At 38.9% G+C, this 18,591-nt stretch overlaps 1 protein-coding gene across 4 annotated transcripts in view; it reads left to right on the plus strand.

Moving 5' to 3' along the window:
• LOC127941763 (cell adhesion molecule 1-like) overlaps positions 1-18,212 on the plus strand; it is a 270,814-nt gene extending 252,602 nt beyond the window's left edge. For all 4 annotated transcript variants that reach the window (XM_052537145.1, XM_052537147.1, XM_052537148.1 and 1 more), the window contains 2 exons: positions 13,776-13,901; positions 14,640-18,212. In XM_052537145.1, the coding sequence (XP_052393105.1) occupies positions 13,776-13,901; positions 14,640-14,758 (245 nt within the window). In that variant the 3' untranslated portion in view covers positions 14,759-18,212. The remainder of the gene's footprint in view (positions 1-13,775; positions 13,902-14,639) is intronic.
• The last annotated feature ends 379 nt before the right edge of the window (positions 18,213-18,591 follow it).

Genomic DNA, 18,591 nt, shown 5'->3' on the forward strand with positions numbered 1-18,591 from the left:
CCTGGCAGCGATATTAAACTGAATCACTGTACGCTTTCCAATAATCCAAAGCAGTTTTTGATCTTACAAAAGGTTTTAGGTCATGCTAAGAGAACGTAAGGTGAATCCAGGCGTTTTTATCTTATGAAACAAATTAGTTTTAAATGTAGTGCTTCTTATCTTTGTGTTCTATAGTCGTGACATGGAGCTTTTTTGGTCTGGCTTTTATGTTGTTGCGGGATGGTGAAAAATTTGTCATTTCAGTGCTTTCTGCACTCTCTCTAATTATCGAAATCGACAAAGAAATGCCTTGTTTGTAAAATGTCAAAGCATGTTTCTCCATTCTTTAATCCAACTGTGGAATTGGTGTCCTGACCTGTTGCGAATATGTGTTTCTGTTCATGTTCAGATGCGTGTTTGTGTTTGAAACGCACCCCGTGGTATAAAACGAGCACAATGCATGAGAATTAAGTCACATTGTTTTCAGAATAAAGACATCTAGTTTAAACTAGCGCAGGGAGCAGCTTATGATGGCAGAGCAAAGTGTCTATGTTCCTCCTCAGAAGATCCTGTCATTTGCATCTTGTCACACCTTTTGTGTTTTATGTGGTTCACTTTTGTAGCTGATGCACATCCTCTGTTTACCATCTTATTTTCCTGGGTGTGCTACTCTCACTGTTCAGGAGATTTCTCTTCTCTCAGATAACAGTCTTTTTTACCCTCTCTGGTGTAGCCTAGCAACAAGCTGTTCAGGCAATGAGTAGGGTTTTTTTAGCCGAGGTTGAGGTAGGAGGCTGACATAGTGAGCAAGATTCCTTGCTAGAACAGAAAGCTACAGCAGTTGCACAGAAAACAGTCTTATTTATGTATTTACTCTTTTTGTCTACACACTATTTTCCTAAATAATTAACCTTGTCGGCTTTGCAAAATATGCACATTTTATAATGGCTGGTGAAGTTAAAGACACCATGAATCCAATAATTATTTAGTTTAGTTTAAATTAGTTATTTACTTAAGCAATATTTTTTTTATATTAATTTAATAGTTTTATTGTGCGCAAATTAGCAATATTACCTAGGTTTAGGTAACATTGTTAATGTTATAAGCTAAAGATCCAGCTATGACATTACTGGTGAATATTATTGTATTACTATACACAGGTATTTATTGATGTTACTGACCTTATGTATTTTTATTTGAAATATAATGCTATTAACTATGATTTCATTCAGTTTTTTTCCTTCATTTTCACATGCAAAAGTAAAATGTAATTGTAATAATACTTATTATTAATAATAAAAAATATATATGTTTTTTGTTGTTTGCTGATGTTGTTGTGGTTATAATCAATCCATTTAATAATGTAATAATTTATTAACATTAAATATTTACTATATAATTTTTTGTTTGTTTGTGCATGCTAACCAGCAAAACCATGACCCCTCAATAAAATTAACCAATAAAATCACAACTGGATTTTTGCAATACAATGAAATTCAATTGATAACATCAATCATTATCATTATCTCCCACTGAAATACGTTTTCTCCAAAAATTTCATGATATGGAAATGAAATGACAGCCATACTGTTGTCTTTAACGGGACGTGTTGTGATTCTGAATATGAATTAATCTTCAACACTTACTGTATCATCATCACACACTGGCATCCTCAGTATTAATTACACCTCACCTCACCTGACTCATCGTGTTACAGTCACACTCTTCTCTACCTGCCTCTCCTTTATTGCCATCTTGTCACTGTTTTCAAAGCAATATATGTAGTTCTCATTTATTTCTTTTTTCTCAGGAACTGGAGTGAATTGGGATTCAGTAGGTCCTCCATTTGGCTCTCTCTTTCTCATCTCTCTATATATCACTCCATCCAGGCGTTCTCCTCATTCCTGTTCATTTCCAAAGAGGATGATTGAACACACTTCACTTATTCTTGTCATTTCATCATCCTTTGTTCGGTGTAGCACCACACAACATGTTCGAGGCTGGGCTTGGTAAGCATGACGGTGGCGTCTTTTGATGATGTGCCTTAAGTAACAATGCGGCCAAGAGCCTGTAAGAAACCAGGTGTAAAATAACTGCTATGTTTGCCCAAGATTGCAACAAATGGAAAATCACTCCAGTCTGGCCAACCAGTTTGGAAGACAATTTGCTCGTAATTATAAAAGTAAAACTTTTCAGTCCTCGTCCTCAATATGACTGAGTCTGCCTTTTCATAAGGGAGCGGGTCTTTTCAGTAGGGATGTAATAATGGCTTTCATTTTTCTGGTTGCTGTGACCACACCTCTGTCACACTTTTCATAATGGAAGAAATGAATTAAATCTACATTTTTGTCCTATGAATGCTAAAGAGAATGTCCTTTGTGAAACAAAGCCTCTCAAATAAATAGCTGGCTTTAGAAAAGGATGAATGAAAATCGGTGAGTGTCACACATAGTGCTAAAATTAAGCTAGGACTTATTTAAGCCTGTCTCTCCCTCTCTCTTTCACCGGTAAATCTAAGCCGCTGTTTGACATGAACTTAGCCACCTCTGATGTGAAGCTGTTTTATATGCCAATGTTAGCTGGCTCTCCCTCATCCTCTCAAAGCAGTCACCATGACGATTCCCAGTCTGTTGTGGCATAGTAAAGCTAGTGTTACTTAACATCTTGTTTTCAGACACTCTGATCTGAATTCCTTTCATGCATAGGAAAAGACAGCACACAAGAAATCTGAATCGGAGAGGATGTTCATGGAAACGAGAATATGCATCTACTGATTGCCTTTGCAAATAATTCTCCTTAGTTCTTGTCCTCTAAATTGATTGGGTGAGAGGGTTCCTGAGAGCGCTGATGTTGCTGATGAACGCACTGGAACTTTTACTTTGTATCACTCCACTTGTTTTAGTCTGAGACGCCAAGCAACATGTGGTGGTTCATCCTGCTTCAATTTCTTTTCTTTTTTTTGGACTGTTGAACTATGTTCATTGGCAGAGCAGAAATAGACTGTAAACTTTATTAGTCTAAAGTACAATATACTCAGTATTTCCTAAAATGAAAAATTCTGTCATCACGTCATGAAGTTGAATTACTTTCTCTTCTTTGTGGAACAAATACACTGAAAGTTAATGGAAGTTAATGAAAGTTAATGAAAGTTCAACGTTGTCAAAGGCATCACTGTATGCACAAAAACTGTTGAAATATTATTTAAAATATCTACTCTTATGTTCCACAAAATGAGGGTGAGTAAATGATGACATTTCATTTCTGTGTGAACTATTTTTTGACATCTTTTATAAAATTTATTTATGAATCAATCATGCTGGAATACAGTTAAGTCCTAAAAAGTATACTTTAGATTTTTTGGCTTATACAAAATATACTCTCAAAGACTGATCAGGCAGAGCATCTGTATTCATCTCCCTCCGTCAAATGCATCATTCTGCATTTTTGTTCTGATTATACTCATTGGAAAAGCTCTGACAGATGGTGCCCTCTCTTCGGGACAGTTGTATGTTGAGGTCATCTGAGGCCTGGTCATCTGCAAAGATGAGCATTTGCTCTTTCATCGCTCGTCTGTCCAGCGGGCATGAAAGGCCAATGCCGTTAACAGCTCTGGAGCCGTAACATTAGTCGGTGCCCCCCTCGCTTTCTAATCCTCCAGTAGGAGAGGTGAACAGGATGGAAAGGACACACCTGCCAACACGCCTGTCAGCCTTAGCCCAGGAGGAGAAGATAATTGAGCAGATTCTGAACCACAGGGAGCGCCGTAGCAGCATACAGTGGGATAATGACCACTTTGTTCCCAGCTGGACTGCAGCAGGTGAAGCAGAAGAGCTGGCGCCTTTAATGTCCCCGAATTGTCATATTTGGATGCCGTCACGACCAGGGCTTTCATCAATCAACAGGAATGAGTACTTCTGCAGCTTCAAGGGTCGCATCCTTTGCAGACTTTTACGGACCTTTTTCTCTCGTATCTCTTCTTTTGCAGCCACACATGTTTAGTTTGAGCGAGTGATGTATGGCTGTCAGTGGTGCTCCACTGCAGTGTGGAGTGTTTCTGATGAGCCGGGTTTGGAGTAATGCTGGCATGTGTATGGCTGAGGCAGGGCTCTGAGGCGCCTTCAGGACTGCCTGCAGGGGCCTCGCAGGTGACGTGCATATGCTGCAGTAATTAGTCTGAGAGTTGCGCAGCATTAACAGAAGTAGAGGATTTGGGATGGCAAAGGCACACCTTTCTCCGCTCGGCACTCTCCTCTACTGACTAGTAAGTAGGAACATAGAGAGCCAGCACACATGGGCCAGTCTAGACGGAAGAAATAACATGGGTTTGAGATGGCTTCAATCTCCCAGCAGACACAGACAGTCTCAGTGCTCCAGCCTAATTGGAAATAACATTCCTCATTTATGCAGCAGGGCTCAATGGTTAGGATTTTTGCTACGTGCCCTGCCAACAGTTTGACTAGCCTTAACACACACAAACACACAAAAAAATGAATCTGTATTGTTTTTATTATTTTAGTTTTTATTTATATTTACATTTCTAATTGAATGTGTAGTTTATACTTTTTTATATGTATTCATTAATATGTTGTATTTTTATATTTATTTATTTTTAAATATTTCAAAAGTAATTTATTATTATACATAATGTACAATAATAAAAATAATTTTCTAATGATTAAAAATAATTAAACTATGTGAAAATATACAATTAAAATAATTATAAATATCAAATTATACATTTAAAAAATTTTAATCACAATGTTTTGCACTTATATTATATTATATTATATTATATTATTAGACTAGACTAGACTAGTCTCAAAAAAATTTAAGAAAAACAAAATCCTAAAAGGTGCATTAGCACTGTTATTAAGTGCTATTATTAAGTGAAACTATGTTGTCCATCCTGCCTCTTTTATTTAGCAATTAAGTGTCCATGGGCATCAGTTAAGTCTCACATGAAACATAACTCTTAGTAGTCCATCTGGCTGATGAAAAAATAAATGTTTGAACATCTATAATCTCCTCCCCGCTGTCTATATAGCTATAGCCGGCCAGAAAGCTCACGCTGAGAGCAAGGGAACTTTTCTCTCTCCAGCTCATGCATTGAAGCTAGAGCAGACTTACCTTTTATGTGAGGACTGTATTAGATGGACACCTGTGCGGGCGTCCTCTAGTCACCCAGCCAAAGGTTTTCATTTAAACCATCAGGAACTGGTTTACCTGCTGTGATGGAGATACAGCATAGCACAGTTAGCCCTCAAAGCGACAGAAATTCGCTAGAAGCCACACAAAATGAGGTTGCAGGGGCTCTGCCAGATATGTTCCCCTTACATGACATGGTATATTTTATTCAACACTTTCTCACTACTGTCGCAAGGCTCATTGTGTCATTCAAAGCCATTTATTCATTGGCTCTGATACAGTCAGCGAGAGGGCGGGAGGCAGATCTCTGCTCCGTGGATGACCCTGGCTTGTTGAGTGGAGTTTGCGCCTGCGCTCTGCCCGAGGCGATCGGATGCTGTCTGGCTCTGTCAGTTTCCTGGCGACTGAGGGGGAAGAATTAACACTGATCCTTAAGCTTGAGGGAAATGAGGGAAGCGGCATCTGAGGAATACACCCATCTCGCCCATGGCTTTGTACGGTTCCCTGGAAGGGACATCTTATCCTGGATTAGCTCTGACAAACTTCACTTCCCCTGCTTCTCACAGAATGGAACAACGTGAGTCCCTTGTGCCGAATGTGTTGTTCCCAGATTTGCATAATGCTGGATTGTTGTGAATGCGAGTTAGTCCACAAAAGCAGCCGAAGCAGCCTGAGGATTTATTGATGTTTGAAGGGCAGACGAAGAGAAGCCAAAGAAAAAACATGGCCGTACTGAAAGTACAAATGATCAAGTATCTCTTAACCAAAGGTTCTGATTCGTCATCCGCGAGTACGCCTCAGGCGCACCTGTCAAGCTCAAAATCCGTGGCATCTTAGCAGCTTGTAAAGGTTGCCCTCATTCCATGTCCTGCCTCCGAACGCCCCCCATGGCCCAGTTCTGTCCCCCTCTGTGTACTGTAACTATAAATCAGCAGAGGCTGCCGTACGTGTCAGCGCTGATGGAGCTTGAGGCGGGAACAGACAAAAAGGAATGACTACAGTTAAATTTCATTGAATATAACCGGTGTTTGTCATCAACAATAGGCAACGCTTGAGTGTAATGGCTAATCAGCGATTTGTCTGAAGAAACCCAAGACACCCTTTATCTCTCCTTTATCTACCGGCCACACAAAAGGAAACAAAAAGGTTACAAGAGAGTGATTAATTTTTCTGTTTATGACTTTTACTTCAACTTCATTTTGCCTCTGCCAACATGATTGATTTTCTTTTTTTTTAAAGATTGCTTTGGAAATTCCACTGGACTATGAGACTTTTGTTCACAGAACAGAAAGCAAATCTTCGATTTGCCAATATCCATTGCCCTTAAAGTACAAAATAACTTCCTATGTTCAGAAACACTGAAATACCTTCAGGTAAAATACATTCAAAACCAATTTTATCGCACAAGACTGCTGCATACGCATTAATTCTAAGTGGCTATAGCAAAATTGAGCATTATACAAAAGCCTCTGATCGGGGTGACTGCAACACAGGGGGTCAATGAGATTTTTAATTACATTTCCATTACAGCACAGGACTGCTGCTGCTGGGCTGAAGGAACAGGTAAATATAGACAGGGTTTGCAATAACACATCTGTGATCCATCCGACCACAGGCCCAAAAGCAGAGCAATTTAATTCCAATCTGTTCACACTTTCACCATTGCAATCACTTTTGCTTAATTACAAGATTAGAGGATCTAATTAGAAGATCTGCTGTCTTTGAAATCAACACATCCTTTGAAATGAGACACTTTCGTTGCCCAGAGGGTAGACTTTTCCCTCCCTGTCAAATCGATTGTGCTTGAGTGAGTGCGATAGGTTCTGTTGCCCATGGACGGGGTGACCCTGAATTTTTTTTTTTAAGGTGATTTCTTTTTCTCAATATGGAGTGAAAACACATTAACACAAGCCAACTTGTGAAGTCCATCAACAACCACCTTGCCCACCATTCGCTGTTGTCACATTATTTCTTTTTCTTTTTTGTGAGCCACCTTTCAATCTAGAACATCTTTTACTTTAGCCATCACTTAGTCTAACAGCAATACTTGAAAGTAAAAATAAAATGCAGTGAAGTGCAGTATCTTATCTCCCCATGTAGAGAGAGGGAGCATTTCCATCATGGAAATGGCATACGGAGAGAGAAGAATTAAGAAAATTGCCACAGACTTTCCTTCCTTTTCAGAGTCAAAACATATAAACCTGATGCAGAGTAACTGCCTTTTTTTTTCATAATGCGATTTGAGGCGAGATTTTGGGTGTTCGGTTTCTGGCTGTCAGTACATCATAAGTGATTGAAAGCTTATTGAACAATGGCTCGCATCTTGTGTTTCTCCCAAAGGAGACATTTTGATGGGGAAGTTTTGTGAGTGAATAGATGCTGCTTGAATTTATTGAGATTTCTGAATGGAGGGTTTTATTAAACTTTATTAAAACATGAAGGACAAACACAGAGCAACAACTGGCCTTTTACATGGCAATAAATGATATAATCTGCCAGCTACATCATCACAAATTGATCTTTCATTGCAGATGTTTGATTATGAAGTACCTCTCTTTCTTTAATATATGGATTATTGGCAAAATCGTGAGGCTTTAATTTACCAGTGATGGTGCAGCTCATCACAATAGTTGTAGAGAAAGGCTGAATGCATGGTACGACTTGGAATCATTAAAATGGCTTTGTGTAGAGCTGTATAATTAGAGCCTAATCATATGATCACAGGGCTTTGTCAAAATTGTTTATGTGAGATATTTTTTATAGTTTTGAAAGAGGACTCTTATGCTCCAGTTATTGCAATTGAAAATAACTGTTTTCTATTTTAATTTTCAAATGAAATGTATTCCTACATTGCCAAAACTGAATTTCCAGCCAGCATCCATTACTCCAGTCTTCAGTGTCACTTGATCTTTCAGAAACATTTGTTATCAATGTCGAAAAACAGTTATTCTGCAGCATTTATTTGAAAAAAACATCTTTTGTCTTTACTGTATTCTTTTATAAAATGTAATGCATCCTTGCTTAATAAAAGCCAGACTGTTTTTATTCAAACCAAAGAATGTAGAAAATGAAAGAAAAATAAATGAGGACAAAAAAATAAAAAGATATATGTTGACATATACCCATTGAGCCACAGCAAAGTTAATTTCAAATCTCCAGTGGAGCACAGTATCTGTTGCTGCTTGGGCTTCTTTTGAGAAAGTTATTAGAAGTGGGCAATGACCGCCTGAGTCCAAGACGATAAAACAACAGAAGCTTTTTCCTGAGGAAGTGAGGTAATTGACTATGAGTGCAAGATCAAGTGTAGCCACCGGCTCAACTCATGAAGAAAATGGCTGCATATCTCCTCCTCGCACCTGTGCTAAGAACAGTGAGGCGTAAACCGACAGCGTAATGCGTTCTCCAACTGCCTTTGAACATTCTGAATATGAGCTGTACACTTCTAACCTTTTGTCATGGCAAACAGGATCGAAACCCCAGTTTTGCTGTCTGTTCTTGTCAATGATTGTTGTTATTTCTGTCTACTCTCAAAAGATGCTCTTGTACTGGTTTGAAAAGGAAGATATGATAGGAAGATAGCGTGAGGACACAAAAGAAGCTTATTTTGGGTCATTCTTTAAAAGTCTTCCACTCTTGAAAATGTCAACACTGACGGAGACAAAAGGAGTGGAATCAATAAGTGCTGGTTCAATATCTGGGTGTCCACACAAGAGACAATGTTACTTGTGCACTAGTGGCCACAGACTCATCCATACCATTGTTTTTGACTGAGAATCTGAGACTGTCTTCCTCGGTGGTGTTGATGGGACAGATGACCCCTGGAGTCAATCCAGCTATCACACTTTATTGTCATGGGAGATTTTTTCAAACCAGCAAGCATGACTTCTTGAAGAAGAGATGTGTTGCGGCACTTCAGCCCTTAGGGTCCTCACCTCAAGCCCCTCAGAGACACGTCCTGTCCTCCTTCCGTCCAGATTGCTTTTGCTGTGGTATTTCGCTTATAACTCAAGGTCCCGGCATCATGCAGGGCTCTGTTTGCTCTCATTCTCTTTTCTCCACCCTTTGTCTTCATTTAGACTTTGAACATCAGAATTAAATGTCAGCTTTGTGTTTTGGCTTTGCTTTGTGCTTGTGTGAAATAGGGCTGAGCAGCGATGGAAGGATGTCTTTAACATCAGTATTTTTCGATTTGTTTTTTTTTTTCCCAATGGCTTTGCTTTTAAACTCTGAAACGCAGTTGTGATTTTTTTTTTTTTTTTTTTTTTGAGGATGCATTATTGTATGTACTGTAGGATAAACTACTGTAATATTACCCATTTAAAAAATGAAAAACCATTCGAACTAGTAACAAGTAGCTAGTAACATATATTAACATTTATATTATAATTGCATTATATAATTGTAAAAGGACTTTATAGTTATATAATGACATATGTACAGTATGTGGTTATGTCTTTAGATTACTGTGAAAATAGCATTTGGGTGGAAAAGCAACCATGTTGTTTAAGCAGCTCAGCTACTGAAAAATGTAGTCAGTTTAGTTGTGTCACTACTTTCAGTTACTCCTCAACACTGGAGGCCGAGGTGTTAGATTAGATATTCTTTTCAATTTGCAAGCCAAAGCTGTAAACTACGTTGAGGCAAGAAACAGGGAATCTAATGAAAAGTTACATAAAGGTCTGCGTGTTTGAATGTGATAACTTCATCTTAACGTAACTGGATTAGAGTGCAGCAGTGCGAAATGAGAGAATATTCAGGTTTTTTTGTATATCAGGTGGCGAAGAATGATCATTTCTGCAGGGAAAACTGTTCAGCGGAACAGCAAAGCTGATAGGATCTTTTATCATGTCTTCTCAGTGTAGTTTGGCAGAAGGTGTCAACTCCAGCCAGGTGATTTGCCCCATTTCAAGCAAAAAACATGCTTAGTGCATCGTCTCAAGACTGATGAAGCTCTTTTCCTCTCTCTCTCTCTCTCTCTCTCTCTCTCTCTCTCGTGCTCTCTCTCTCCTATCTCATATTCCTCAACACCACCTCCAGCAGCCTAAGGTGTGAACCTTGAGAGCTCACAGCAATCCTCCTTCACCACAGGAAGAGATATTTCAGAAACTGGAGACCGTTGACTCTTGGATGAGTGTCAGATCTGACTAGCGATTCATTGTAGTAGCTGGAGGTGCCGTACGATACAACGGCACACTCCAAATTGAAGTTATCCTTTAGTGCTGACCTTGGATGAGCTTCCCACGAATGCCAATACAGAAAAATCGGACTCCATCTCAGACCTAGTTTGTCCGGATCAGATCAAAGTCGGCTTTTATCAGTGCCCCGATGGCACTTGCTCTTGCCACTTTTTGGAGAATGTTCATATGCCTTCCATCTAGTCTCAGTTAATCATTCCTACACTCACTCGCTCTTGCTCTCCTTCACTTATCCAACTGGGTAATTGCTTATTCCGGTCTCTTATTCTGCAGTCATAAACGTTAAACAGGAATACTGTTTATGGTAATGATTCTTCCATAAGCACCATGCAATACGTGTAATTATATGACTCCGTCTAGTCAAATTGAGATGAGAGCAAATTTCTAGGGTTTCATTAAGATGCCAATTTCTTGGAATTACTGAATATTCCGGAGGCAAAATGGCTGCTGAGATTAGAGGAGGTTGCTTGAGAATTACTCATTTCTAAACCATCTGCTTCTCGAATTACACATTAGCCAAACTGTTGGTTCACAGTGGACTCTTATTGAATTACGGTGCAGTCATTGTGTTAAGGGCAGACCGGCACACCAGCGCGATCGCAGGCCTCAATCTTCTTTCTCATCGCCCTGGCTCAGTTCCGAACACCCCTTCATTTATCTTCAGGCTGTAGAGGGTGGAGAGGAGAAAGAGGACATTAAAAAGACTTGAAGCTGGATGGTAACAGACAGTCCTGTCCCTTTCCTCACTGCATTTGTTAAGTTATGTTAATCTCTATCAAATCCATTCAGTGACGGAATGACCCAAGCAGACAACAAACCAGCAACAGTATCATGCAACAAACTGGATGTGGGAAGAGCGATCTCTGCCGTTCCTAGTCTGTTTATCCCTTTAGTCCAGTACACATTAACATCTTAATAGGAATGTGTGTTAAAGCACGTCTTTAGCCCCCTCCCTTCCTTTTGACAAGTGTGAATTAGGTGTCAAGCCGATTCCCTCTGACTTTAATTGAATCTGCCTTTCCTTTCCGAAAAAGGGAAATCTGAAGTCAAAATAGCCTATTTGGTTTATCAAGTCATGTTTTGTTGGGTTTGGCAGTTAGCGCCACAGCATCATCCCTAAATCCCACCCCCACCCTTCTCACACAGGAGTTGTTTATGAGGTGAGATTGGGTGGGATGTTGTACAAGCACACCGCTCTGTGCTTTCACGCTTTTCGTTATCCTCTAATAAGTTGTGGCCTGCCGGTTTTGTTTTTTGAACTCCCCCAGGAAATCCCCTCGGCTCTCGGGCTCAGGCCACAGATGAGAGCGGGAGATTGCCGTGGGTAAACAGAGAAGGCTGATCAACTCCTCGTGACTGGATTACCAAGCGTCGGATTGCTCAGTCGTGACATCCTTCCCCACGCTTCCTTTGCCTTCTCATCACATTTTTTTATCGAGTGAGATGTTTGGAGTGGGGATGAGCCTGTAGACCGATAAAACCGCACATAGACCGTGAGATGTAGCAGGGAGATCACATGCTCTCTTCCCTCTTGGGTGTTCCCAGAGGTGGATTTTTATTCAAACGGACAGATATCAACTTTTTCTATTATGTTATGTGCAGGTCACATTAAAACAGACTTTTTACAATTACTCTGTTATTTGTATTTGCTACTTTGAAGAATCCTTTTATTTATAGATTTTATTGTTTTACCCACATTCAGACCCAGACTTTCAATATTAAAATAGGGAAATTATCACTTTAAAATGTTATAAAGAAACACAAATTCAGATCATGGAAAAAAAGTATGAAGAAAAAAAAATGTTGAAAGTCCACAATGCCAAATGTACCCATATTTTGAGGAACAGCCCTTGTTGTGCACAGAAAACTGTGGCACAAATCTGAGGTGTTGTTAATTAACTGTCTTGGTGACATGAAGGTCTTTCGTGTCTTTCGATGGCTGGCTCTAGAGTGATGTCTCCTGTCTATTTTCCCTCAGTACTTCTCTTCAAACTCTTTAATTTCCGAGCCAAGTGTGAGATATTGATGAAAAATTTTGCTCCTCCTTTACTCTGTGAAGAACCAATCAAGTCCACAATCCAGTATTAACTTTGGGTTGTCATGGATCCCTACACTTGATCAATAAACTTCACATATCATTATTCTCCTCAGTCTCGGAGGCCTGCCTTCTTCTCTGGCTGAAATGGAATAAATCTTTGTTAAAAATTGCTTGTGATTCGCACTTTTAGTCTTGAGGGCAAAGTGTATTTCTTTAGCTCTGGCTTGTGATGGCTCACAGTTTGTGCCAGATTCGTTTGAGCTATAGTCAGGACTGTAGTTGACAGAAGAATATAAACAAGGCCTGTGTCTTCAGAGCTCCACTTTCACACTCGTAAATGTTTAACTAGTTTCCCTCACCCTTTCTGTTTGCATCAGTTCTGTTTGTTGGTGCCTGTCTATAGTTTGGAGCTCTTATTCAGAAGGGTGGATTTCAAAGATACTTGAATGCCCAATGCAGGCTGTATTTAAAATCTCTTACACTCACATTACAAAACATTTTTAGCTTCACAAGTAACTTTTGTATGTAATTTTCTTCATATGTAATTCATACCATCTCATATGTTTTACAATTACGTGTTCCTCTTTTCCCAACTAAATTCTCTTCTTTCTACTAAAACGTTTTATTATTATTAATTACTTTGTAAATGTATTATCTGATATTTCCAGTTTTTTGTTATAGTTAATCTGAGTAATATCAATACTAATCTATTATGGAATCACAGAAAGAATTAAAAAAATTAATTTGGTTTCCAAAGAGCCTGCTTTCTGCATAAAACTTTCAAAATACATTATAATTCACCTCATTATCAGCTGTATGTTATTTAACCAAAGCTATAATACTAATTAATAATTTGATGCACAAACTTTCGTAAGCTTTTTAAAAGGATTTGATACTTTATTCAACAAGGATCTATTAAACTGATAAAAAGAGACAGTAAGAGCGTTTACTGTATATTATGCATATGTTACAAGAGATTTCTTTAAAAAAAAAAAAAAAAAAGAAAGAAAAAAAAAGAAATGCTGTCCTTTTGAACTGTCTATTCATCAAAGAATCCTGGAAAAAAAAAATATTACAACTGGAGAAATGACTGCTGAAAATTCAGCTGTGCCATCACGGAAATACAGTACATTTCAATATATTAAAAGAGTACAAAAACTGTTTTGTACATTTTAATATAATATGTCATATATTATATTAATATATAATATTTTTTTCTTTATTTTTGATCAAATAAATGCAGCCTTGGTGAGCATAAGATACTTCTTTCGAAAACATGGAAACATCCTACCGACCCCAAACTTGTGCACATTAATAATGCATTATACAGCATAAACAGACTTCATATGCAGTGTTATATCTACTGTTTGTTGATTCTGTTGCAAGTAACACATCATCTCTCGACTCTTTTCGGTCAGATCAACAAGCAGAACCAGAAGCACAGAGATTGGACCATGCAGTTATCGGAGGAGTGGTGGCCGTCGTGGTCTTCGCCATGTTGTGTCTTCTCATTGTTTTGGGACGATACTTTGCGAGACACAAAGGTAATTCAGCCCGCAGCCTTTCTTGCAGCACATTGCCAAGGTCAGTAGACTTTCTAATTATTTGGAATAAGATTCGAGATAGTTGAAGCTCTGCAGGTGCTTTGAATTGGCCCGTGGCTACGACCACATTAAGGCCGCTATCCCTCTGAGTGCACCGTGCTGTTGTGTTCTGTAATATAAAGTGGGCACAGCATCTCCGCTTTTCATCAGGGCTACTGCCTTCATTATCACCCGACAGACTGAGAGGATGGGAATAATCCCACTCGGAAATGAAGTTTGAAGTGGTTCGCTTATTCCCACCACCTTGTAACACTTTCCAAGGTTAATTCTAAAGTGCAAAGTCAAACTGAACCCAAACCTGGAGAGGATTTTATAGAAATTTCCTGAATTATTAGCCACAAACGGGTTTATCTTTCTAAGTGTGTGTCAGACTCAGTTTTCGTCTCTTTTCTAATAGCGCTCGATCTAGAGGGTCAGATTATTATTATTATTATCATATTATGGGACGTATTACCTGTTGTTCTCACACATGAAAGACAACCAAGTGCAGCATGGTTAAATGAATGCCTTATTTATGATCAAGTAAAGTCCCTGGAATTGACCCTCACTCTAAATTAGAGAAGCTTCTCCAGATGGTCTTTAATCTCTTTTAAAACCCCGCTATTGCATCAATCAGAGGCCCCCGGGGTGCTGGAGATATTGCTTTTATCAACACGGTTTTCTTTGAAACCCATACAGGCACCTACTTCACACACGAAGCCAAGGGGGCAGATGATGCAGCGGACGCCGACACAGCCATCATCAACGCCGAAGGGGGCCACAACAACTCGGACGAGAAGAAAGAGTACTATATCTGAGTCCCGAGGCCTCTGTTGTTCTTACTATTTAGTTTTGTTTTGGGGCGGGATGGGGCGGGGCATGGGGAAACTGTGGGAAGAGTTTTTGTTTATTTGTTTGATTTTCTTTCCTGGGGATTGAATGAAGTAGAATGCTATATATGGGCAGCTGAGAAGATGTAGGTATTTGTGTTAAACAGCGGGATCAGGGTCGGGGGTGGGGTTTGGGGTGGGCAGGATACCAGACGTTGCCAGATATGAGTGTAGAAAGCATCAACACACAGCACCTCCCCAACTGCTGGTATTTTTTCGTTCATTTCTTGACCATTTGCAGAAAATTCTGTGCCTTGTTCTGAATTTCTTTTCTTAGTCATGCTTTAAAAGCCATCCATCGTGTCACACCCAAACCCCCCTCCCTGAAAACACACATACACCACCATCTCCGATTATCGACTTTATCAGCTTTCCTATGAAGGTACATGAGCGCACACCTCAATACATTCCCACATACTGTGGGCATCTCCATCAAAACATCATATCCTCTGTACTCAGCAGGCCTAGTCACATGACAGCATTTTGATTTACTCAAGTCAGCAGCATCATGAAGGGAAGTACAAGCAGCTTCCTTCCTTCCAGTCCCTCAATAAGTTGATGTGACCGGCGGAGAATTGATCTTGAACATTGCACCTGTTTTCATTCTGACAGGCTGCATCTGCATCGCTGCAGAATGATTATATCTTCGGTTTAAATCTTTTTTTTTTTTTTTTTTTTTTTTTATACTGAATGTGCCAGTACATTTGAAGAATTGCTACTGCTCAGAAAGAGCATAGGTGCAGACAAACACTTCCTGCTACACTGCACCTTCGGAGGCTTCTCATCTCGTTCTGCTCTGCTACACACAACCGAAAGCCCTTGCAGGTATTTATTGTTTTGGTATAACGATGTCTTAGGTTTCCTCAGCATTTCCATCCAGAAATGTTTTCGCACATGCCATAATGACGAAACAGTCGCCGTCACTGAAAAAGGTCTAAATGCTATGGCTTATGTTTAAATTTTTTTTTGTCTAATGCTGTAGTTTCCCACGCAGGGCTGGTGAAGATGACCCTCTAGCACACGTAAATAACTACCTAAAATAGTGTCAAAGCAAGACTTTTTGGAGTTTTAGAGCCTGTTTTGTTAGGTTGAAGGGAGGAAGCGCCACAACCATCATGTTTGTAGATGAACAGAGAGAAAAGATTTGGAAATGATTTGATTACTATAACTTTACTACCTTAAAATGCATTTTAACGGCCAAAAAACATCTGCATTTGTGTATCTTGTTTGTAGGGCGAGACAGTGAGGATGTGACATTGATGTTAAGCAGTCCAACAGGTGTGTAATGGTATATGATTGCCTGTCAAGTTAATTGCCTGTTTGTTCTTCCTCAGAGGGAATAGTGGCAATCGCAGCTAGCTTTTCCTAGTGCTATTAGTATTTAAATGTAAACTGCCCAAATATCCCAGACTCGTTGGTGTGAAAAAGCACCACGGCGACATAATTTCCTCTTGAAGTGTACACTGTGTGTGTTTTATTGTTTATAATTGCTGTAAGTTGCTCCTCCGGGTTCCTCTTTATGCATAATATTCCTGGGCTTCAAATGAGGTTAGTTTGAATGGAGACCGAAACAGTCTTATTACCAATACAGTTTGAAAAAAAGAAGTCGAAAGAGCTTTTAATAACATTCCAAATATTTTAGGACAACCACCTGCAATTTAATTAGCCACATTTGTGGATTTTCCCCTTTATTTACAGTCGTTGTCAACACATGACGCTAACCAAAAAACTCATACTCTCTTCTCTCCTGTGAGCGCATTAGACATTTCACCAGAGCCTAGCTTCAAACGCAGCGTACACAATGTAAGGCGGCTTAGATTACTAAAGTACTTTTCCTAAAAAGAAGTATTTCTTCTCATTTCCTCATGACTCTCTCTGTAGTGTAAGTGAACTTAAATGCCATAGTTTAGGCCCTGCTGAACTCAACCTCAGTGTGTAAATAAAACTGCGAGGCTGAGGGGGGAAAACACACTCTTCTTTGATTTCTTTTCTTTAAAAAAAAAAAAAACACAAGCATCTACTGAGACGTTTTAGGGTATGTGCATTAACCATGAGAAACACTTTGGACGCTTTTGGACTTTTGACGTAGAATATAAATCCGAGGGAATGTCTTGCAGCTTGATGGTTGCCGTTGCAGTTGAGATATACAGTTGTGTGGCTTGTGCTTAACTAGTGAGCATCATTTAGCTTTGGTCTGGCAGCTTCTGAACAGGATTTCAGACATCCCTTCTTCACTTTTGCATATGTGAGAGACATGACATCAGTATACTAATTTGTGGTATTTAGACTGGGCCGATGTACACTTTGTTCAGCTTGTTATGTTAGACCTGTTTTAATGTGATTAATGTGGTTTAATCCACTCTAGTAGGCATCTGAGGACTTCGATGGGAACACACGGTCACGCCAGTGATCTGTTTTGTCCTCTTGTACAGCAAGTTTGGAAAAGGTCTAATTGAAAGTGTCCAAATATAACTGCTTGTTTTGAGATGTGAACTGGGTACGGTTTCGGTTTTGTCATTTCTGTTGTCGTGTTTGATTTTGTTGCTTTAATAGTGCCCCTTGTTCGATGCTGATGGAACTTGATTTCTTTTATTTGAACTTGACAGTTTCATTTAAGCCCTGTCTCAGGTTCACGGACAATAAATGGTATGTTTGCATCTCAGGTAGAATGCAAAGTTACGGCCCCCGATTAAGAAAGTGGAAATTACATGCAAACCGGATCAAGCTGGATCTCAAATCTAATGGTGAATTTTACGTTAGAACTATCTGTTATGTATTTTCTGTTGTTGTTGTTGTTGTTGTTGTTGTTTATTTGGTGCATTGTAAAATGTGTATGTAATGTACACACTATGTTGAGTATTATCTTTTTTTAGACCTACTTCACACAGAGAGGACAGGAAAGGACAAACCAACTGCTCTCATGATAAAATTTAATCATTTTATGGGTTTTAGAAACAAAATAAAAAACTAAGCATGAAGGTTCACCTGTAAATCTAACCATCAGTGGGAAATGTACAAATTAAATTATACAAATTCACCCCCAATTCGGCTAAAAAGTCAAATAGTTCAGAATTGCCGTGAGAGTGAGTTGGGGGCAAAGAAGTAACATTCTGAAATCAAAGTCGACATGTTTCTCATTCTGGTTCCAGATAGTTTGGAAAGTTTTGAACGTTTATCATTTATTGTTTTTAGGTTGGTTATTTTTTTGTCTTTCTGCTGTACTTGGGCAATGTTACTGTGTATTAATGAAGAAAAAACGATATCCACATTCCCATACACATTTTGTATTTGTTCATATTAGACATTTTTACAAAAAAAATAAATAAAAAAATGGAGAGTTCTTGTCTTAATAAAAAAGAAAAGAAATTAATGTTCAAAGTAATGCTTGGTTTTGGTGGTGTTATTTCCTGTGTTACATGACATGAAAATCGTATTCATCTTTTAAAGGTTAAGTCAAACTTCTGAAAGACATATATTTTGCTGTCGACAATGATATACACCGCAGCGGGATCTGAATTGATTTAAAAACTGGCAGAATCTCATCAGGAAAATGTGGTACGTTTATCCTGCAGAATACTTGTGGCATTAATATTTGAGATCCACCGTCGTCCATGCAGGTTTTTCTCACAACCCTTCAAAGAATGAGTTATATTAAATGTTGCTCAAATATTATATAAAAATACTACACATTTCAGTATCCTTGCCATGTTTTTAGATCAGTGATTGTATCAGATACCACGTGATCATATAGAATTCTGCAC

The sequence above is a fragment of the Carassius gibelio genome, chromosome A21, assembly GCF_023724105.1.
Source record: "Carassius gibelio isolate Cgi1373 ecotype wild population from Czech Republic chromosome A21, carGib1.2-hapl.c, whole genome shotgun sequence".
NCBI classification, from domain to species: domain Eukaryota; kingdom Metazoa; phylum Chordata; class Actinopteri; order Cypriniformes; family Cyprinidae; genus Carassius; species Carassius gibelio.